Raw genomic sequence first — 24,698 nt, 5'->3', positions numbered from 1 at the left:
AGAGAAAGGGAGAAGCATTTTAAACAATGTATCACATATGAGAGTTCATCTCAAATATGATTAATTTTCTACGTTTTTCTTGCATACCAAGAGGAAAAACTGTTTAATATGCTGGTTTTGCACCACTGACGACTGATAGAATTGCTTGACCCTCCAAAATTCTCACACTTCTTCTGCATCTGACTAAAAAAATGCAGTAGGAAACTGCATTCTTGCTCATTTAATGGATACTATATCTTCTTGGAAATTAAAAACTAGTGTTCTTTCTTTGCATAAAGCACACAAAATCGTACATGTGTATACCCATGTGTATGTATATTCAACCCTTAAATAAACATTAAATAAACATGCAAGCTTTTAGAAGTAAAATGTGTTAAGACAGATTGTAATTAAAAAATAGGATTGTACAATGCAGTTGTCTAGCCTTAAGTGTTCTTTCTTAGTCATAGATTGCAAGACTAGGCTAGTGTCCAGTTCCACAAAATTACATGTACATCAGTCTTCCAAATCTGAGGAATTTGGCCATGGTCTTTTCTTCATGTGTGCCCTGAAGAAATGTCCAGGATATATGGAAAGTATAAAAGTTGTTTGGGGTTTTTCCTACCTCATTTCCAAAAACATATGCAGTAGCCACTGATCTCCACTGAATGTACAAGTGCAGAAGACTCCAAATTAAACTATTAACTAAATTCTCAGAGGAATTAGAAGTTTTTTCCTTGGCTTCAGTCTCTATCTAACCACTTCAAATCCTTTGAGGGAAATACATGTATTCAATTACACAGTTCAAGCATTAAGCTGCCTTAATGATTAATGTTCTTGGATAATTCAATTTCATTTTCCATGTCACTCTATCAGGTAATATTTCCACTTATACCTAACTTCAGTTGCATTTATTTATATCAGAGCAATGTTAAAAGAGGTGTCACAGCAGTCAAAGGAATTAATCATCACACTGATTTCCAGACTGGGTGTGTGCTACCACAGAGAGCACAATTCCTTCATCCCTTGGCTAATTAGAGTAGGAGGCTGGAGCATCAAAGTACTGACCTTGATCTTTGGTGGTGTGAAGTTTCATAATAAATGTAAAGGGCCCCATAGCATCATTAACTAATCAAATACTTGTTCTAACATTTCCAGTGGCATAATCTAAATCCTTTTATAGCTTCTTAAAGACAAAAATTAAATGTCTTCTCTAGAGTACATAAGGCTGGTTATGATCTATATCTTCATAGTGGCCCATAAATGTGTTTAGGGCATTTAGCTGATTAATTAAAAGAGCTTGCTGAAATAACACTGTGACCTACAAAATTACTGCATTGAACAACATGAAATGGAACTATAAAATAAGGAATTATATAGCAGAGCTGTCATATTTGATGATTCTCATAGACTATGTAAATCAAGTTATTTCTAAGCATTGTCTAAGCTATTTTAATGAAGTCTGATCATCCAAACATTGTTTTAAAAAAGTAACTTCTTTCCTAGTATATATGAATTTGCATTGCTTTAAAAAAATGCACTGGCATTCCCTCCCTATAAGCCTTACTATAGAAAGATCAAGATATAAATTATTAGTATTGTTGAGAGCTTATGAAACAACTGTAAACTTTCACAAGACAGGGAAAACACAAAGCTATCAGCCTGACTTCAAATAAACATAAGTTTATTCTGATTCTTTCCTTATGATGAAACTAAAGTACTTGACAAACTGATCCTTCTAGCAAAAATTTTAAGTTAAATATCAAAAGAAATTGGATTGCTAACCAAAACATTACTCAGATATGTGTTTTCAGATGGTAAGAAATGAGATAATTTTCAGAATGACTACGACTATTTTCAGAGGCTATGTGCAAGAATTAGAACAATAAGTAGCGCCATCAGGACAAGAAGCAAAAGGCAGCGTATAAATACATATATATGTATTTATATATAAATACATAGGATAACCCAAAGTTTCAAGATATTAATGGATTTTTCAGAAAATGTGACATCATTTTGGTGTGTAAGGTTACTGTGATTGTTATTTGCTCCTATCTTGTTTTAAAGGCCAACTTACATTACACCACTTGGCATAGTAATACATCATGATTTATTTTATAGAGAGACCTTTGTGTTTTGAATTAGAAAGCTTTTAATTTAAAATGCTGACATTTCATCCATTCCCTTTATAACTCCCAATCTTCAATATTCATTATCTCATTCTGCCTAATGAAAGGACTATTTTCTCACTGCAAGATTCACAACTGTTTTTATCCCTAACAATGGAATATTTTAAAACAACACAATGCTATTCCACAAAAGATTTCTTTTTATGTAGAATGACCACTTAGTCCCTGGAAAAATGTTTTTCCATATGCCCTTTGTAGCATCACTACAGGGAAGCACAAAACTGCTCCATGAAATTTTGGGAGTGGTAGTGGGATTGGCTCCTGTGTGAGACATGCATATTCAGTAAGGGCAATTTGGAAACCATTCCCCCTTCTTGTGAGACATATAGGAGAGTCTGCCAGAGATGGACTGAGCCTCACCTTCCAATGGCTTGGGTAGAAAATGAGCTGCTGGTTTTGTTTTCTTCACTCTGTTTCCTTTCATGACCTGCCCTTCTTTGTTCAGCCCCAAGAACCAGGCCCTTCCGGACTCCTGTTGTCTGTAGAGCATGGATGAGTAGATTACATAATAATTTTCAAAAACAGACTCCTTGAATTTGCACTCTGGTGTAAAAAGTTCCTGTGGGAAGGAAAACAAATGTTAAACGGTATCTCTAAAGTGCAGAATTTGTTATGTTAACTTAAAAATACGTTGCGGTAAGCTTTATATATGACTTAAGATTCTACTTTATGTAGAATCAGGAGTTCTGTCTTTGTCTGGAAGACCTCCAGTGAACTTATTTCACTTCCCATGCATGCCTCAGTTTACCCATCTGTACAACAGAGACAGTATATTTTTAAAGTAGAAAGAAAGCCACACAGGCATAAAAGTACTATTTAAAATACAGGCATAATTATTGTTATTATGCTTTTTCTGATAGGATGGCCTTATAAAGATTAAGAAAGTCTATGCAAAAATAGCATTAATGAGATAACAGTTGTTCTGTTTTAACCTAATGCAGCAAGCTCCCTCTCATTTAACACAACTAATATTTGATACTTATAGTGCTGCTACCAACATACTGTAATATCCAGCATTCCCTGTAGTCCAGGAAAACACCACCATAGGTAAATGCTATTCTGATGTACAAATTTCTGGGCAAAGAATAGTAATTCCTACTGCCATCCTCAGCATTCATTCCAAAACTGGAATTTTTTTCCAGAAGTCACATTCAGTAACAGTAGTTGTCCTAAACTCTGTATAGGTTAATCTAAGCATAAATGTCTGTATTTAAATAATTTAATAATTTAAAAAAAATATAGTAATAACATAAGTAACTAACAAAATAAACAGTTTGGATATACATTGATATAGAAATTACCAAAATTATTTGAAAAAACCCAGCAAGTAATAATCAAATAAATATACATTTAAAATATACAAGAAAATAGGATTCTTTGTGAATGTGATTTTCCGTCTGTGGACCCATCTGCTTAAGCCTGTAGAAGAAATAAGACACAAAAGGAGGGGGTAGATGTGGGAAAGGGGGAAGTAGCTTGCTAAGATTTCAGAGCTCAAAGTTCTCAGCTCTGAATATACTTTATATTTCTTTTAGTTATCTTTCCCAAAAAAGAAAAAAAAAATCTGGAAACTTCACATCTTTTCATTTCTCCATTCACAGTATTTTTTTCCATTTCTTTTTGTTCCTGGCCCCATGCAGTACTGAGTTAACACTCAGCAGGCAATGTATTTTCAGGGTCTCTATACCATCCCCAGCTGCCTACATATTGTAAGAATTTAACAGCTGTTTCTGCCACAGATTTACTTTCTGGAAATCAAAGTCCTTTAAGACACAGTTTCCCATACCAAAAAGCACAGATTAAAGACTTTTGTGAACGTGCACTGAATGTCACTTAGTGCACAATCTAGTTCTCCTAATGTGGTGGGGTACATGGTATTTGTACTGCCATGGATTAAGTTACCACCTGTAAGCAAAGCTGTCCTGATGAAAGCCAGGCACACTATTAGCTTCACATAAAAATAATAAAAAAAAAATTATGTATTTTATGCAGCAAGAAACTAGAAGCAGGGGACAGCTTGGAAATAATTTGTGAGCCTGCCCTAAAATAGGTTGCTTTGGCTGTGTCAGGCAGTACACTTAGTGTCTACAGGTCAGACGCTTACAGGATGCAAAAACAATTTCTGAATTGTGCAATGGGCATCTTTTTGCACTACCACATCTTTACCCACCATGTGTACAACTGCATACCAACTGCATATACAGGGATATGTATACATATACATGCAAAAATACAAAAAGTCTGTACTAGAGGCACTGAATACTAATGACAGGAAAACACCTTAACTGCACTGTCTCCTTTGCCATGGGGCTTTTTCTCTCTCTGTTCAAAACTTTAAGACATCTGTTGTTTGTGTTACTCTCCTTTCTCCTCCACTGATTTCAAGTCACAGTAGGGCTCAAGGAGACTCAAAATAAAACCAGAAGGCAGGGAGGCTTGCTAGAGGGAATGCCTGTTAAAGCTTAGCACAAGCATTTACATGCGAGTCATGTTCCTTGGCTGTTGAAACAGCAGATGCTAATCAGGAAATGCCTACACAGCTCTCCTTATTGCCTACTTCACTGAAAATGCTACCCCCTGTGTTCCCCATGAAGTTTTACTTCCTTGTAAAGCTCAATTACCATAAACACTACATCTTAGCCAATACTCACATTTTTTGTGCTATAAACAAAAGCTGTTTGTCATTCTATGTTTCTCCGTACTAGAGCTGCTTGGCTGCCTCTAAACACTACTTGTATGTTCTACCTAACAATATCCATTATGATACTTAAACAAGGTTCCTTCAATTCATATCCCTTCCTTGAATCTAACCAGTTTCTTTCCTCTCTCATTTCTTTGGCATTGTAATAGTGTTTCTGACAGTCACATTATATGAAGTGGTAGGGATTTACTTTACCAAGTTAAAAAAAAAAAAAGTATAGATTATAGCAATGCAATCACTTGGCTACTCCTGGCTGCAGTCTAATAGGCTGGACAAACTGGCATCATTACTACTATGTAGTCATAAAAAACATAATAATATTCTGATTTTTTAATTTTTTTTTTCTACAAGGAAGAGTCAAACCCAAATACTGTATTCTGCCTAAAACTACTGCAACTATCCTACTCCAGATACTTAGGTAGGACAACAGCTTTGGATGGAATTTGCATTCATCCAGTATGTTGGGAGGCTATTCTGTCTGGGTTAAACTCTCAGTCAAAAAGCCCCTTAAATATATGTTCCTTTAAAACAGGCTAATAGTTCCAACAGTGTGGGGAGTTTTCATTAATGAAAATTAGACACCTGACAATCACTATACTGAACTGCAGACACCAGTTCCTCTAAGGAAAGACTTAATCAGAAGACTTCTGAAATGACCCCTTCCCTGGGGCTCAGGTGAAATTGAATATTTCTAAGTTAAGAGTGATGCCTAAAGTCTTGCCTCAGATACCAACTCAGCTGGCTGAAAATCACTACTGTATTTTTTACAGTAAAGTAACCATAACACCTCAGGTGATAGTTTTGCATGTACCTAGGTCAAATCTAGATCTGCATATCTTATCCTTAACCCAGTGAGAACTCCCAGAAAATGACTAATATGCTAACAACACTGACTTAAAAAAAATAATCCACGGGCAACTTTATTTAAACCTATTGTTGGGGTAGAGGCAGTACAGGGTGTTTTATAAGGGGAACTGAGTGGTGAGGACACTCCCCTAGGCTACCTCCCTATCTGTGTCCAACCTGAAGCAATCCAAATCTGCATCTAGCTGACATGAATAATTTAGATCTTCCCTGCAAGAATGACTTTTTGGGTTTTGATACCAGGACATTTTGTATTAGGAAGTGAAAGAATAAATTGCAAAACCAGATATGACTTGCAAACAAGAACTTGTGCTGAGAATTTCTCTTTCAAGGTCAAAGCCCAGATTTAACCTGTAGTTTTATATAAAAAGTGTTTTTATCCTGTCAAAGAAACATTTGAGGAATAAAGTGTATACCAGCTGCCAATTTTCAAAACCCCAGGAATGTGTTTTGGCTGTGAGGTGCAATCTGATACAGCTTCCTGGGTCCCAGAGAAGTGAAGGATGTGTTAAAATACACTTTGCTGAGAAGAATTTTCACTTGGATATTTTTCTAGATTCTCACCAAATTTTTGATTGATGTGAGTACTATTTGGAGATATTTTAATTCTAGCTGCAGTAGCATTAATTGCTAATTAAATATTGCGAGTTCATGCTTGTGGAATCAACAGTTCTGTCATTGCAGAGTTCCTAGTTTTGGGGGTCCCACCAGCATTGCCAAATCTCAGCATTATAGTATTCAAAATAATGGGGTTTCACCCCATGAAATCATGTGGTGGTATCAGAATCTACTTCCATATAAGAACAAAACACAAAAGAAATAAAATAAAAAGATTCATTATCCATTTTTCAAATCTGTGAGTTTCTGAACAAAAGAGCTCAGGTTACTTGTGATGTCAACACAAAGATATAAGGGGTTGTTGGAAAGTAATTCAGATGACAACTGAGGTGAATTCCCTACCAAGTAATGTATTCCTGTCAATCAAAAGCTGAGGTCTGACATGATGAAGCTAAGCCTCAATGCCAATCAATAGTATGGCACTGTGGCTGTAATTCAAACTCAAAGTACAGCAAACTTCGTTGTCCCACAAGCCATTGAGTGATTGAAAATATTTGAATGGATTAAAAGTGTAACTTCCCATTGCCATGATTTCAAAATTTAGTTTGTTCAAGTTAGTTAGCTTTAGAGAAGTTACACATATCCATTCTTAGTCATGACCTTTCACTCAAAATAAAACCCACAAAGCACAGAATTTTCCTATTCCAGTTCTCAGAAAGAATATACTGTGAACCACAGAGTTACAAAGCAAAACTAGCATGACAACACAACTAGCCACATAGCTTTCAGATATTGTTTAAAAATTAAATGGACACCTGCAGTTTTAAACTATATTTCTGTTCAGTAAATCAATAATTTAGTGTCAGGACTGAACAAAAAGTAACCTTTCACTGCACACCACGAGGGACAGCGTAAGAATCCAGCTCTGCAATGGTCAGCTCTACCAACAATAAGGGCTCCTACAAAAGTTTCCTACCTTCTAGTCCTGAACCTTTATGCCTCTTTAGTTTTGTGTTTTATTCTGAAATATATGAAAGAAGGGCATTAGTTACAGCTCACAGAAGTGATAAAGCTAGCAGATCCTCTTGAATTGTAGTCAGCAGCAAACAAGGAGGCAGCAGACTCTGCTGGAGATGGGCACAACAGGACTTGTTAATCAGCCAGGGAGGAAAAGCACAGCTGTAGGCTGGACTAGCTGCAGTTTCCCCTTGGTGCCAGGCAGAAAACACAATTGCAATACCAACTCAAAGAGATTGCCAGCAAGGAACAGGCAGGCTAATCAAGCACTGTAAAAATCCCTGATACTATTCATTACTTGCAACTAAAAGTACAGGATATGGAACAGGACTTCAGAGCTTTGGAAGTACAGTCCATGTGGAATCTGCCTGATGCAAACACCTCACAATCCCAAAAAAAACCAACACATCCAATCAATGGTATCAGCACAGTAGGAGGTGTTTTTTTTTTTTTGTAGAAATGATGGCAAAGGATTCTTAAGGGCAGACTGGAGAAAGGGCAACACAAGCTTTGTGGAAGCTTATGGGAAATTTCTGCAGAGAGAGAAAAGCAGCACAGAGTCAGCACAAAAGTGTTTTGTGAGTTAGAGGATAGCAACATAGGAATAAAAAAAAGGAAATGACATTTTAATAGTGGATAGAAAGGTTGGAAATGACTCATGAAGACTGGCCTTAAGGTTGAAAAGAAGCAGTCTGCTTAATGAGGAAAATGCACTCAGAAGAGAAATAAGTTAAAATAATCAAGGTGGGAAATTAACTTTGTGGCAGAGTTCTGAACGGAGACTGTGGGGGTAGCACTGTATTCCTCAGTGCAGGAGGGGAAGATGCTGCAGTGATCAAAGTGTGAAATTATGAGATCCCAGAAAACAGCTGCAATGAGGTGGAACAGCAAAAGGCCTTGTTACAGACGTATTTGTGCAGCAAAACCTGTAAGATCAGGAGGCTTCTCCTGCACATGACACTTGGAATACACTTAAATTGATATTCCAATGACTTGCTGCACATTGAATTAGGTGAGTTAGACTACCTTATTACAATAAACCTAATTGACAAATGCTTGTATAGGAAAACAAAACAAAAAAAACCCACACAATATTTCCGGTCCATAACACGAAATTTTCTCAATGTTTAAGATGGCTAAGAGTCTGCAGTTTGAAATCATCTTGTGCATGAGGTCCTCTTCAAATGGCAGAAAACACAACAACACATGATTACATATTTCATTAATTAAGGAGAAATTTATATTCTATTTCCTACAGGTTGAGAAGACATTTAGTGTATCTGGGCCTAAAAAACCCCTAACACAAACATAATTTTTAAACATCAGAACAAGAACAAGCAAAATTGACAGAATTTTCTTTGTGCAAACTGGCCAAGTAAGATACCAAGGAACACAAGACTTTAGCTGTCAGTGCAAGCTTTGCAGTCAAATTACTAACTTCAAAAGTAAAGGCAGTAAGAGCTGAACCTGACAATCCTACAGATATCCTATAAAAGCAGCAAACACTCACAGTCCCTTTCAAACACCTTCCACCATTTTTTGAAAGAAAATTTCCTCAGTAAATGACAACAGCCAGAGAATGCCATTATTGTCTCTTCTAAGCTAATGTTATTTCTATTTCTGAAGATTACTAAACATGGTCTTTAAAAAAGGAGACAGTTATAAAAAGAGGATTTGCTGTTATGCAGGTAAAAATCAGGGATGATTCTTGCTGGTTGAAGAATCACTGAGAGTACATTAAAATGTCAGCATGTAAAAGAAAACTTTTAGCTACGATTTCTCTATCTCACTTTCAAGTTCTTTAAAGATGTGAAAATGTGGCTATAACTGCTTATGCAGAAATAAAACACTTTTGACTAAATTTAGGCAAAAGTCAATGTAAATTAATGTTATTACAAATATTAGCAGTTAACTAGGATTCTAATTAGCAGGGATATGAATGGTAATATTGATCATGTAGCAATTCTTTTATTCATGTACATTCATAAGCACCTCAAATAAGGTAATGAATAAAATTCACATAATATACATAAAGATAAGCTAACAAAAATAGTTTGAACAGATATCTGTGTGTTTAAGAGGATCACAGAATCACAAAAGAGTTAAGGTTGCAAGGGACCACTGGAGATCATCTAGTCCAACACCATTAACACTGATCAAAGACCAAGTTTGTCTTAATTTTATGTCCAGATTGGAATCACAGAATCATTAGAGTTGGGAAAGGCCTCCAAGATCATCAGGTTCAACCTCTGACTGAACCCCACCAGGTCAACTAAACCACAGCACTAAGTGCCACATCCAGGCATTTCTTGAACACTTCTAGGGATGGTGACTCCACCACTTCCTGGGCAGCCTGTTCCAATGCTTAACCACCCTTTCAGTGAAGAAATTCTTTCTGATGTCCAGCCTTGCCTGGTGCAGTTTAAAGCCATTTCCTCTTGTCCTGTATCTGTTTGCCTGGAAGAAGAGGCTGACCCTCACCTGCCTACAACTTCCTTTCAGGCAGTTGTACAGAGTGATTAAGCAAAAACCAGAATATAGCATCTTTGTTTACAAAAATTTCCTTACTTCACAACAGATAAGCTACCTTGCTTACAACTAGAAGCTACGACCATATTGATTTATAATTTATTAAAGGAAATAACATTTTTTTATGGTAGGCAGAGCACAGAGCACATGCTCTTTCATAAACTTACCATTTGAAAGATGAAACAATGATGTCTTATAAAAGAATATTTTAAATAATAACTGCATGAATGATACCAAATTACTACTTATATATACTAGCCAGGAGAAGTAATATATTTCTCTCTCCTTCTTACATAGAAGCTACTATTATGTTACAAGCAGTGCTCTGGCATTAATCTTCTTTTGACCGCTATCTACAATTCATAGTCATCAACTCAGTGGGACAGAGCTGAGACAGAACAAATTTCCTTGATATGAGCATTTCCGACAAATGTTATTTAACGCTGGCCAATTAGCCTCAAAAAAAGATTTAATATTTGTGAAATGCAGCCCATCATGAAGATCAGAAACATAACCCTCACACTGGGAATGAGTGAGTAGAAGTTGTTTTAACACAAGAGAAAGTTTGAGGCAGCAGCATGGAAAAGGTTACTAATTTTCAAAACTGTCTTCACGACACTCATTCCAAAACTGGAATACTTCACTAAATGCTCAAGAGTAGAACCATTAAAAAAGTGCTGCTTTCCCTGAATAAAAGAAGCAAAATAATTTTAGAAATATTATTGAGAAGCCAAATTTGAACCTATGGGTTTGGTCTGGGAATTGTCTGCAGCCTACCAAGAGCCATCACATGTTCTAGTCTATGGTCAAGTATCCCCACAGACACATGAAGGAGAGAGAAGTTATTTTCCGCTTCGTTTCAACTCTGAGCTTTCACAGAAAAGTGTAATTTTTGGCTTGGGTACATCTTTGGCTTTAAAGGAAACTCAGCCAGAATCCTTGTATCACTGAAATGAGATATTTGTTCTCCCAGAGCATAATCTCCTAATCCTCAGCATCTACCTTCCCTTAAGATTCAAATATGCAGTAAAAATTGCTTCAAGGCTTCAGCTGAAACACCAACAATAACTCCTTACTGTATCAACACAGAGAGACATCTTTTATCTCCTGTACAGCATCTGTGATTAAAGTAACCCAGTATCAATAAGAAAGGCAGATGCCCTAAGGTATGACTAAGAGAAATTGCTTGTATTGTAAGAAATATTTCCTTCCAGAACTGTCATGGGGGGTTTTGGAGAAGAAGATGAGTAAACCAGCCTATATTTGATGGTCACTTCAACCTAGAACAGCCATAATTCATCAGCTTGCTGACAGCACCAGGCTCTCATCTAGAAAAGGTCAATGCCAAGGGAAAAATGGGACGGCACTAAATTAAGAGACTGAAAGGAGGATTTAACAACATAGCTGTTGAAACAAAACATGATGGGCTGGGGAAGAAATTCTCCTCTGGTTGCCCATCAATTCACCATCCTGTCCCTGGATGAATAATGCAGGAGGAACACAGAGATACTCAGTCATAGACCAAACCTTTCCAAATGACAGTGGAATTTTTTGACACAAGTTTATCCAGACATTTGCAGTCATTACTGTAGACAATATTCTGCAATGTAAATGTCTCACATAAAACAAGGTATAAAGAAAAACTCAAAAATAGCTATTGAAATGGCAAAAAAGAACAAAGGAGGATGACTTTTTCTAGTTATTTGCAACAAGGAAATTTCTGCTTCTCTCTAATACACTGAAATATTAGATTAAAAAATAATTAGAGATTTTTCCACTATTGTGCAACATCAGATGGGATGGTATATTTTCATATATATACAGTGTTTTTGTAGATCTCTCTCACTATGATAGTATACATGTTCATAACTAAGTACAAATGCAAAAGTAAACATAAATAGGTGCAAATTTAGAGGTATTTTTCAAGGTATAATTTAGGCTCTTTCAGTTCTACATGTTCCTTCCAAAAGATGTGTGAACTTATGAAAGTTCAAAATGGGTGTAATTTACAAGCTGAGAAGCTAGAAAAAGTTGCAAGAACACTCAAGCTATATGAAGTGGCCTACTTTAGTGTACTCTTTTCTTTTTTTCTGTACAGTTGTGAGCCTGTTTTTCTTTCAGCCTTTCTTTGCAACCTGTCAGTGTATGAATTACACTGTCTAAAAATCAACTATTATAAAAGATGGGCTGGAATAAATAAAAGTCAGGAGGGTAGGTTTTATGAAATTATAATTATATGGCTATATTACATTCTTGCTAATGTCTCTCATTCTTTTGCTGTTTTACGCTTGGTGTTCTTAAGAACACGAAAGGTAAATTCAGAGGAACCTGAGTCTGAGAAGACTTTTACAAGGCAAAACTATTGTGTAATGAATGTTATCACATCTCTGAGAAAATGCAGTAGCTAAGTCTTCTCTTAATTTCACAACTCAGTATAAGCTGCAGTCAGTCACTAAATGCTGGGAAGCACAGGGAACAGAGACAACTTTAACAACAAACTTTAACTGTTTGTTACTTAACTCTTCTTTGTACAGCAAATATGTGTTTTAGGAGAAGCCACCAATTTCTTCCTTCTTTCACTGTGCATCTTTTTACCCATCTTTGTTCTTCTTCTTTGAAAGCACAACCAAATGTTCAACAAGCTTTCCCCACTTCCTTCCAAAGCAGCTTTCACATATGGACACAAAGGGCTGTAAATCCATTCTCTGTTATTTTTCATTCTCTCCTTTTCCAATGAGAGGATAGAAAATGATGGACATCAAACCAGAAAGACAGCCAAAACCTGACAGGCTGACAAGCTCTTAAATATTCCGTACCATTTTCTGTTTTATGCATTTTCATTCTTTCATAGAGATAGATGCCTAGAGTTCCTGTTCCACTGAAAAATAAAAAGTTAATGCCCATAGGATGGGACACTCAACAAACTGCTACCTGCCATGAAATATCTGTCCAGAAAATATAACACAAGAGCAAACTGGCCTGTCCTGAAATTAATAAATGTAAACAAAAAAACCCTAAAAGTCTTTCTAGTATAGGAAATATTCACATATATATATATACATACATATATGTATAGATAAAATGCAAAAAGCAGTTTACTTAAAATATTTCAGTTCATCTAGAGATCTAAAAATATGTTTCTATTATTCTGTAATTTTCACACATCTACATAACTATTAATTCAAGTATCCATTATCTGAAGAAACTTGAAGTACAGAGACACACACCCAAACACTCAAAAACTGTATCATGAATCAGGACAAAATAAATTCTATTATGTCTCCTGTTTTAACTAAACAATTAATGGGATATAAAATGTCAGCCACTAGAAAGTATTTTTGTGGAATGGTATCACACCATTAAGCAGTTGGAAATTGTGAAAAGAAACAAGTCAGACACTTTTGGGTATATGTTTATATGCTAAAACCCCAGAAATTTAATGTATCTCATTAGAAGGGAGATGATTATATGCAACTCCTAACACACTCAGCAGTGATGTTTGTTTTTGTTATGGATGGGTAACTCCAAGGTGGTTATAGCTACATCCTGATATTCAAATAAAATTCCTCTTTCAGCAGCAAACTTTTAAGAGTTGATTATGTACGAGATGAATATAGATGCTTGGAAAAACCTGTAAAGGTACAAAAATCAGAGTGGTAGCAAAGGGTTATGGCTTTTTATTTGCATCAGTGTTACAATATGGATTGCAGAACAAAAAAAAAAAAAGCAATAAAAAAACCCAGAAAAACCAACCAAACAAACAAAAAAATTGAAGTAGTTATGTCAAGTACTTTTCATAACAAGAAGCAAGGCAAGATTTTTGTCCAGAACTGCTGGCAACTATGTTATAATCAATGCCATTATTACTCAAGGTGCCAGAAATCTGAGTTTCTTAAAAAATCAGTTGTATTAAGCCACTACATAACTCATTGTCTATTACAGGATATTCCTATAGCCATCCAGAGATGTTATCACTTAATGTTGCATGGACACAACACATTTATTCTAGAGCAGCTTCAATCTATTCATGAACTATCCTGGTGAATAATGAGATGGAAATATACAAGTTTTAACCCTTTTAATCTACTCCTGAGGAAGGCAGACCATAAAACATAACAGCTTCTTTAAAGAGGCCCAGCTGTTGTGAATATATTTCCAAGAAAGCAATGAGGTTTTATCTGAGATTATGGTTGCTTTTATGGCTGCTTGGAATTTAATGTACATCACTATCTACAACTATGTTCCTGAAAAAATGGAGGATCTTCCTCTTTGTCAACATGGCAGCAAAAAAGCATCTATAGACTTGAGTGGCTAATTGCAAGGATAAACTGAGCTAGAAAGCATGCATTACTATTGAACTGTGTATAAAAACTGTTGGAAGATCAGAGTCAAAATTCTAGCCAATTTCAAACCTTAAGGTGACCTGCAACCTGCCCTCAGCTGGTAAAAGGGACATAATGGGTCGACATATTAACATGGTCCCTGCTACATCATCTGTAAAAAGCAGGGACAAACTGCTAAATGCAAAGAAAAGACCATTTTAAGTTCTTAGAAACAGCCCTCTGATTTCTAAAACAAAAAGAGTGAAGGTGAAAATATGAAGTATTTTGATTTCCAAGTTTTTTGGAAGCACATTTTTATACTGGTTCACCAAAGCTGAGCAGAGTTTTCATATGTTCCTGTCACAAGAAAGGTGCATCAAGCCATACTAAACACAAATTCTGAACTTCAAGAAATAATTCAAAAGAGCTGGAAAGAGGCTGAACTTCAGCCGCTGAGTTGGTGAGCCCCAGCTGATGCCTGGTGATTGATGCCTCTGTAGTCACCCTGATCTCAGCTGCCTCCTGAGAGCTTAAAAGATTGTGTGATTTTTTTTTTTCATCTTTTAATATTTGTTTACATTCCATTTTTCTTGTCCATTCAAGTCTTCAAGTCTTTCAAGAACCTTTTGAATCTTTCTCCCCCAGTAATCAAACCATCAGCATATTAAAACATTGCTACAGGCCACAAGGAACTTCTTGTCCTGAGAATGCCATAGTGATTGCACACCTGTTTCTATACCTATATATACTGAGGAATGTAACTGTTTACTTTGACCTTAGGTTTGACTGCCTGCTGCTACATTCATGTTTAGAGCTATAAACATGTAATTTGCTTATCCTCAGATTTATCTGGATTTCCAATTTCTCCCCTTGTCCTAAAGGCATTGCATGACACGTGTTCATAAAAGCTATCAAAATTACATGTATGTTCTGCTGTTATTCCCATTGGATTATCTCACAAAGTTCTTAAAAAAAAGCAAAAATGCAGATGAAGGACCTGTGTTTGAACTTAAACTCCTGTTCCATTTGTTTACATTTCTCTTAGCTTCTACCTTTTACATTCGTCCAGGTAGATACAAGGAGTGCCATGTGAGTCTGTGAATAAGAGCCTATTTTTCAATACTTTACTCATCACAACAGAATTTAGTTTTCATGCTTGTATTAAAGAATTAGATATGGACATGTTTCTTTCCCCTGAAAACTCCCAGGACTGTTCCTTTGTGTAATCAACAGATTATTTTTGCCTTGCTGCTTGTAATTCCTTATAAAACATGATTTTTATAGATACATGAGCTCCACGGCAGAGGCAACCACATGTGACCTTTGGACTGGAACTGGAGCAGTTGGTGTGACTCAGTGCCTGTCAGGGCTGATCTCACTGGTGCTAACTCGCAGTGGCCCCGAGGGACTGCCCCGTGCTGCCACAGCTCCAGCCGTGCCCTCTGCAGCCCTGGCACACCCTGTGCAAGGGGCCAGCCTGCAGGGCTGGGATAACTCACAAATGAACAACATCCTCTCTGTGCCCATCATCGACAGGGGCCAAGGTCAGAGTGGAACACAAACACACTTTAAAATGCATAAAAACAATTACTTGGGGAAAAGCTATAGTAAAACCAGGGTGACCCCAATGTGGTGAATGATTGGCATCTGACTCCATTGACTCAGAATGCTGAACAAATGCTTTATTAAAACTATATTATATTACATTATACTATACTATATTAAAGAATACTAAAAAGATACTATACTATACAAAAGATACATACTAAAGAAAAACCTGTGATCACCTGTCAGACAACCAGAACACAGCTCGGACCTAATAGGCCAATTAATTTAAACAACCATCACCAGAATCCAATTACCAAATCCCTTCACGTAAACAACCTTCCTAACACATTCCACATATGCAAAAACAACAGGTGCAGCAAGTAGAGATAAGAATTCTTTTCTCTTTTTCTCTCTGTGCTTTTCCAGGAAAAAACCTGGGAGAGAGAATTATCTCTCTCAGTGTTCAGAGAATGTGAATAATGCCACAGAAGAGCAAATGAAAGAGTAGACATGGAAAGGGAGGTTTGAAAGATTTCCCAAACTATAAACTATTGTCTGTACTGTGCTGCCCTGGGTTGGTTTGTTTTTTTTTTGCCTTGTATTTTTTTTTTTTTAAAGCTGTGAGTTTTAACCTATCATCTATATCATGGTATTTATTAATGTCACTTCTATTCTTTTGCCAAGGCCAATTAATTTAAACAACCATCACCAGAATCCAATTACCAAATCCCTTCACGTAAACAACCTTCCTAACACATTCCACATATGCAAAAACAACAGGTGCAGCAAGTAGAGATAAGAATTCTTTTCTCTTCTTCTCTCTGTGCTTTTCCAGGAAAAAACCTGGGAGAGAGAATTATCTCTCTCAGTGTTCAGAGAATGTGAATAATGCCACAGAAGAGCAAATGAAAGAGTAGACATGGAAAGGGAGGTTTGAAAGATTTCCCAAACTATAAACTATTGTCTGTACTGTGCTGCCCTGGGTTGTTTTGTTTTTTGGGTTTTTTTTTGCCTTGTCTTTTTTTTTTTTTAAGCTGTGATTTTTAACCTATCATCTATATCATGGTATTTATTAATGTCACTTCTATTCTTTTGCCAAGACTTCAGACAGCTACTGAAAAAAAAACAACTCACTGAACTTTAGAGACTATTACCCCTAATTGTTCTGTTCAAATACCTCATTTCTGCCAAGACTTCAGACAGCTACTGAAAAAAAAAAACCTCACTGAACTTTAGAGGCTATTACCCCTAATTGTTCTGTTCATTAATGGATAGGGCATAAAGGGTGGCAAAATAATGCTAAGGAGACCAAATCTGCTCATAAAGGGTTGGAGCTGCTGTACTTCATGTAACAAAATTGAGATTGCAGAGTCATCACAGAAGGAATCAAACAACTGATCATGCAATTGAGCATCTAAAACTTACAGCAGGTGGCAGCTCCTCTTCTTCTGCCTCTTTAGTTTGTCTGTCAGGTCTTTTAATTGCAATTTGATCTAACTAAGAGCAAATAAACAAGGAAAAAGACCAAGCAAGCCAAACCATCTAGATATTTTTGGAGTGTGGGTAGTTTTCTCCTGTACAATTTACAACAGCTTGGTACAGATATATCACTTGGCTAATTCAGGGTTATTTCTTTATTCACTGAATGTCTGAAACAGCAGCAGCAAAAAAAAAAAAAAAAAAAAACAAAAAAACCCCCCAAAAAAAAAAAAAAAAAAAAAAAAACCAAAAAAAAAAAAAACCACAAAAAAGCCACCCAAACAAACAAAACAAAACAAAAAAACCACAAAAAAAACCCCCACCTTCTTATATGTTTATATAGTAGCAATCATTTGGCAGACCTTAAAACAATATGGGGGCAGCAACTGGTTGGGTTTTTTTTTTCAAACAATAACACAATCTTAAGTAAAAAATAAGCATTTCTCTTTAAATACAAATTTAGAGATTGGTTCATGGTACAGTTTGTCTGAATCCCTGACAATGTAACATCTCCTTGACATTTAGACCTGATCCTCTGTACTGACACATCACCTTGCACATTCAGTATTTCACCAAGCATTCAGAGGTGCCAGCAGGAAGCACCAAGATATTTGGGAAATCTGAGGGTGTGAATCAGGCTGCCAGTAACAGGCTGTGACATTCCAAATGAGACTCCTAAGAAAAAGGAGAAACCCTCTTCTTCAGGATGTGCACAGGCACGATGCTCTGTCAGTGATTAAGAGATGAGTACTGCTGCAGGGAGCTGCCTCTGCAGTCGTGCTCACAGGTGTGCCTCCTCTGCTGCTTCTGCAAACCCTTCAGCCTGGGAGGTGAGCCCTTCCACAAAAAAAAAAGCAACAACTGAAACAATTCTGCCAGTAAACATAAAATCAGAGGCATTGGATATACCTGCCTACACAAGTCACTAATTTCAGTGAATAAACTTCAATTCTTTTATGTACTTGCATGAGATCAACAATTAGAAAAGAGGGAGTCACTGTGAATAGCACTCACAGTTTCTGCTCAGGCACTCAGTCCCCCGCAGTAACAAGAACATGTTGTTTACATTCTGTGTGATTTACATCAATAACAAAACTGGTATTTCACAAAAAGACAAACAGAAAACTTTTCTATCCTTTTCATTTCTGTCAAGCTTTATGTCTTCAAAGGTCTGCACTAGTATTTCCACCCACCATTGCCAGCAAAAAGAATCACAGAATCGTAGAATGATTTGGGTTGGAAGAGACCTTAAAGATCATCTCGTTCTAACTCCCTTTGCCATGGGCAGGGACAGCTTCCATTCAATCAGGCTGCTCATAGCCCCATCCCCCGATCTTGAACACATCCAAGGATGGGGACTTCTCTCGGCAAGCTGTTTCTCTGCCTCACCACACTGAGAGTAAATAATTTCTGAATATCTGATCTAAATGTACTCTTTAATTTCAAAAAAATAAGTTGGAAAAAAGCCTTTGGAGTACATCTAGAAAAATCTGTGAAACTGAAATTAAAGCCAGTGTTTTCGAAGGTGATCTCTGATTTTGAGATTATTTTCTAACAGCAATACCTGGAGACCAGATGGCCACAGCTATGCAATGCTGGGCAACCTCTGCTTTGCTCTCAGCTGCTCTAGTGCTTCTGAAAATCAGGCCAGAAATTTTGGTGCCCCAAATATAGAACTGTGGAAATCTACCCAGAACAGAAAATTTTCCCTTAAACTCACAAAATCAGTCCCATTTTTCAATCCAGCTGAAGTGCTCTGCTTGCCAGGGCTAGGCTTCCTCAGGAAGCCCCAAGAATGGGCAGGAGCACTTTCACTACTGGCTGTCACTGTTATCCCTATGCTGCCCTGTCCGTACCTCACATACAACACTCAACAGAGAGTTAGATATCTCACTATCAAACTTCAGAAAAACTAGTCCAGATCTAAACACATATGCAGATCAAATGCAATTCAGAGCTGTGGCTGTAAATCAATCCTCAAACCTCTTTAATGTGGGGGTGAATAGATTTTTCTATTGTTTCATCAGTGTGTTTAAGAAAACAAAAATCCACTAATTGAGTTTGGAATCAAAAAATAGATCAGGAGAAGTGCATGGGACAAAGGTGTGATATAGCACAGAGAAAAAGCAGTAGAGATGTGCAAGGTCTGAAGTCATAGGAATTAAAAGCAGAGTTCATTTGGGCTGAGACACTGTGGATAAATGAACAGGTACAAAAATATTGCTTATAGAAACCTCTCCTCCCCTATATCCAGTGAAGTGCTAGGGTTGTTTGCAGAGCTTCTTGTGAATTTTATCACTGCTGAATGGCATTTTTATTCATTAAAAAATTACCTGGGATCAGCTAAACATATAAGGTGGTCCTCAGATGGGCCTGAGGCCATCCTGATACTCAAGTCTTGACATGCTGCAGTTCTGCCTCAGTTTTGGCAGGAGGGGAGCACTTTAGCTGTCAAATCTTCCTTCCATCCTCCCTTTTTTAAAACCACTCACCCAGCTTTTTCCAGGAGATTCTAGGACAGACACTAACCTCAGGATGGAAAGAAAAGCAGATAATAAGACTCTCCCTGCTTTTTCAGCCTTCCGCCCAAACTGAATCCATACAGTACACTTATCCAGATCTGGAATGTGAAAGGGTATGTTCATAGGACAGCTAAGTTGCCACAGGTCACAGCCTGACACTGTAAAAGGAGGCAGAATTCTATATAAAATATTTTATCAGAGTTCTGAAGTAGGCAGGAAATTCCTGTTGCTCTGAAGTGATATCCAGGGGAGAACAATCCATTCCCTGCCTCAGCCGATCAATTCGTGTTAGCAAAGCTTTTTCAGGAACTGAAATTAAGTAAATGGAGTCATGCTTACAAAGAAAAGGGTACAAAAAACCTCTCTGCTTTATTTTCTAACTTATCACTGCTTCCAGAATGCTATTGTAAGTATTTAATTATTTACTCCTATCAATAATAATAGTAAAAATAATAATGATAATGATAATAATAATAATAATAATAGTAATAAAGTGTTATATTTGAGAAAAAAAATCTCCCTTCTCTACTCACAGAGTATCTGTCTCTTGTCTGACACTACTCAGGCTTGTGACTTGTACAGCACCCACAGTCTGCATAACTTTTTACAAAAAAGTTATCTGGTTCTTCAGCTTGTGCATCTATTAGATATGACTGACTCAAACCCCATCTACACTGGGTTACAAAGCAGAGGTAAGATTTTGAAATATTACAACCCACAGAAAACTGACACAAAAATACTCAGGATCCTCACTTGAAGATAAGAATTAATATTTAAGTACTTGGCTTCACATGTCTGATAAAAGTATACTTGATTTTAGTACTGAAGGGGAGTTATTCTCTTTGGTTAAATGCTAAATTTTACATTGAGATTAAAGGAAGAATTATACAGCTCCCCCTGGCTGGAGATTTCACCAAATACCAACCAGTAAATATCCAACATTTCTGTCTGGGTGTTCACATCAGCATCACTCCATTGCCTAAAAGCGGTAGCCAGCCTACAGAGTGAGCTTACCAGGCCCTTAATTAAAGCCCTGAGTTTAGGATAAACAGGTCACACCATGAGGACACTACAGGGATGCCATTAAAGGCAATTGCTCCAGGAGCAGCCTGGCTCCTGCTGGGGATCCATGTTCCTGGCATGGGGAAAGCAGGGAGTTGGTGCTGGGGCAGGGAGCAGCCTCTCTCCCTGGCACCTCCCCAGGGTGAGCACAACCAGAGCACAGGTATTGATTGTGGTCTGCTTGGGACTGGCCACGGGGCACAGCAGCTGTAAACAGGGACCTGAGCCTCCCAGACAGATGGATTGAGCCATGACAGATGTTCAACATCATCTCCTTTTGGATTCTTCCAGGAAGTCCATCAGTCAGGGTGGGCAGATGAAGAAAGCTGTTCTTGGCTGCGTCATGCCTCAATTTATGAATATTAAAATAGGATCTCTCTCCCTTCACTGAAACTCAACAGATGCCAGACTGTCATGATCTTGGCCATTTCTTTATTTATATTGGATTCCACTTCTAAAATCATGCCTTCAAGCAATTTAATTTTTATATATTTTTAATTTTTGGGGAGTATTTTTGATCATAGGTCACTTCTTGTTTAATTCTCAGGATAAAAGTCTTCTGTAGGTATCACCACATTTAAAAGTAAATAAATTACCCCTTGTGTTTTCTTTTAAAATATATTCTTCTTCATTTTGAATTCACTGCTCCAAAAGGGAAACACAAATAGAAAATTAAAAAAAAAGGGGGGGAATCATTCCTTAACAAAATTCTAGTTTACATCTGTTTAAATGAAATGTTAAGCAGTGTGCAAAAATTATAATATTAGCACAATTTTATGTATTTTAATAGCCTGAGTGTTTCCCAGAGTTGCTGAAACATCTATCAGGAGTCAAACCACAGGGCCAATGAGCAAAATGGCAAATAGACAGAACTGAGTAAAAATATCCTGAAAAAATTTATAGTCTTTATTGTGTCTATTTGTCTAAATAAAATATTTATATGATTCTCATTTATTAAATCAGTTGAAAAAACATAGCATGTTATGAGCTGTAATTTATTTTTTTAAATAAAAATTAGGAACGCATTACTCATATGGATAGTCTCATCTGAATTTAATCCCTGTTGTTGGGCACTTGGATTCTTTCTAGGGCTCAGAAGAATAGAGAGGCCTTACCACACTCAGGAGAGTTCTTATTATGTTTATTTTCTATGGATTAAAACAGCAGCTTTAAAAACTCTCAAGTGCCTTGGATAATAAAGACCCAACCTGCAAACATTTATAAATATAAATAACCCTTATTAGTATTGCTGACGTCAGAAGGACAGTCATACATGCACATAAAGCACATTAAAAACATCAATATTTGAAGAGAGGTACTCTGTGAAGTATTCCATGTATTTATAAATGCTGGCTCCCTTAAGCAGTTGTGGAAATTGCCTCACTTTTATCTGCCTCTGAGAAAGTAACAGTTGAAAACTGTGAGATTTGGAACCTGATCTATGGCAAAATGCCTGGATTAGGACACATTTATCCCCTATCCTTTCATAACTCAGATATTTATTCTAAAGTGAAAACTGCTCTCACAAAATATTACTCTGCATGAGTAAGTTAGCTGCACACAATGTGAATGACAGTGAAGGGAACTAGGTCAGCTGTGCTGTTCAAAAACAAAATAAGAAAAGAAAGAACACAGCAGCTAATCTAAAACCAGAACACAAATAATAAAGGAAGTTTTAAAAAAGTCCTATACTGTTTAAAAATTTTCCAAGTCCCTTTCTTTTTTTTTATTAAATTTGTATCTTTTTTTGTGTTTCTGTTTTGCTCATACTATAAGATGATCCAATCTTTTTCTTCTGAATGGCCAGATGTCCATTTCCTCAATGGCAAAAAAATTCTCACATTTGATTTGTAACAGAGAAAGCATTATCATTTAAACATCTGTTTTAGCAAAAAAATGAGCCTTTTTTCCATCCCAAAAATTACATATTTCTCAAGTACAATCGTTGCTAAAGTATTCCCTTCCACTGCCTCTCTCTTTAACTATTGTAGATGCCAGTCTAGGTAAAACTGAATGGTTTAATGAGCTCACCTGGAATCTGAATTAAATGAGGTTCTTCCTCCCTCCAGTGATGTGTACACAAGAAGCCTTGCTTCTTGTGTACCTCCTTAAACCCACTGAGTGGTATTTGGATTTGGACACAGCTTATTAGGACAGAAGTCTAAATATATGAGATATTGTATGAGACCAAAACTACAGAATGTCAGGATATTATTTCATTTATTAAGAAATAATTGATTTTTAGTTCCAGTTCATTAAACTGATTTACAAGAACTTTTTGAAAGATAAATGAAACTCCTGAAGTGGAACGGGCAGTACTAACACAGAGAACAAACAAAACTATTTCCTATAGTAGCATTAAGTGGTTTCGATGCCCGAAGCAATGCTTTGTTTGGATTCTGAATGCCTCAGTGCTTAAACACATCCGTGACATAAAAAGTCAGTCAGATCTAACATATTAGCAGGAGAAAAAGATGCTATTACTTCTAAATCAGAACATGGCACTCAATTGTCAAAGGTAAGCCCAGACTTTACTGACCAAGCTGTAAGCACCACGCTGTTACTTGGTCACTTGGTGCCCCTTCTTCCAGTATGAGCATCCAAACCTGCAGTCATCTCTGCCTCGAGATGAATCTAGTACAGCATTTAAAGACATCGTTAAAAATACTTGAGTTCTTTTATATTTTCCCTTTGTGTTCTGATGTCCTTATTAATTCAGGACAGGTTTCAGGAGTTCCCTTATAGTTGTGAAGAAAAGCTGCAGCACCTCTTTGGATTTTTGATAAGCAAATGAGACCTGAGTACACAGAGAAGTGATGACCTGTTTGGAGAGGTGAGCTGAATCATTTTACTGCTAAGAACTACTTGTTCAGAAAAGCCCTGCAACAGAAGGGGCTGTGTGGAGCAAGAATAAGAAAGATGAATGTATGTCCTCTCCGAATCAACCCTTTATGCTTACTACAGCCACAAGAATAAGAGTGAAATAATGGGTTTCCCCATTCTTCTCCTGAGGTGAAGAAGACCCTGCTGTGATTTCCAGAAGTGGAGGCAGGTAAGGGTGGCCCCATTGCTTCCATCAGGCCACTGGCTGAGTGTGGGGCTGGTGAGCAGTACTCGTGACTTCTCAGGCTCTATTTGGCTTGTCTTGGCCTGCCTGGAGCTTTGCTTGTTTAGCTGTAGCAGCAGACTTCAGCATAACCAAGGTTAAAAGAGGCTTCAGAAGGTCCAACCAGTACTTGAAAGAGAGTCAGACATGAGAGGATGCTGCAAACACTTTTTTCCTTGCTATTAGTTTATCTTCTACATTGTTGACAAGGAAGGAAAGAAAAAAATTAAATTAAACTCGATACTTGCTCTCTGTTTTCAGATCTCATAATTTTTAAATCAATGTTTTCCAATTACTTCTGAGGAATAGTACAGTGCTGTAACAACAGCAAAATGGCTTTGCAGTAACAATTTTCTAAGGCATTTCTAACTCAGGCCATATTTAAATCAGCTTTTATCAGGCACTAGCTACTGTACTGTGAAACCAAACTCTTCAAATTCCAAGTGTTCACTTTAAATATGGGAAATTTCCTCCAAAATAATTATCCCCTCTTAACTGAAAGAAAAAAAGGAAAAGCTAGAAAGATAAATGGGATCTAAAAATCACAGAGATCTGATATTAATAGAAGAGTAAGAATGCTCACTGATGTTGATGCCAAACAATAGTAGTTATTCATGTAATTTAAAATCACATATTTTAGTGGCAATCCCTACACTCTACATACCTGTTACATGCCTTCTTTCTGCTTCTGAAGAAAACCAGAAGCAAAATTTTCAGTCAAAAAAGGCACGCTACCATTTTCTGTTCACATTGTTTTTCTGATTAATTTTATAGCTTTAGAAATAAATTATTATTTAAAAATATTTTCTTTGTGGAAATACT

General features: G+C 36.8%; 1 protein-coding gene across 8 annotated transcripts in view; it reads right to left on the bottom strand.

Moving 5' to 3' along the window:
• Positions 1 to 24,698, bottom strand: part of FGF14 (fibroblast growth factor 14) — a 383,227-nt gene that overhangs the window by 6,793 nt on the left and 351,736 nt on the right. For all 8 annotated transcript variants that reach the window (XM_039730467.1, XM_039730469.1, XM_039730475.1 and 5 more), the window contains one exon: positions 2,529 to 2,727. In XM_039730467.1, coding sequence (XP_039586401.1) covers positions 2,529 to 2,727 — 199 coding nt within the window. The remainder of the gene's footprint in view (positions 1 to 2,528; positions 2,728 to 24,698) is intronic.

Source organism: Passer montanus, unplaced genomic scaffold (assembly GCF_014805655.1).
Source record: "Passer montanus isolate IOZ18808 unplaced genomic scaffold, ASM1480565v1 scaffold72, whole genome shotgun sequence".
NCBI classification, from domain to species: domain Eukaryota; kingdom Metazoa; phylum Chordata; class Aves; order Passeriformes; family Passeridae; genus Passer; species Passer montanus.
Note: the sequence above shows the minus strand (reverse complement) of the source record. Positions and strands in the feature narration are given on the sequence as shown.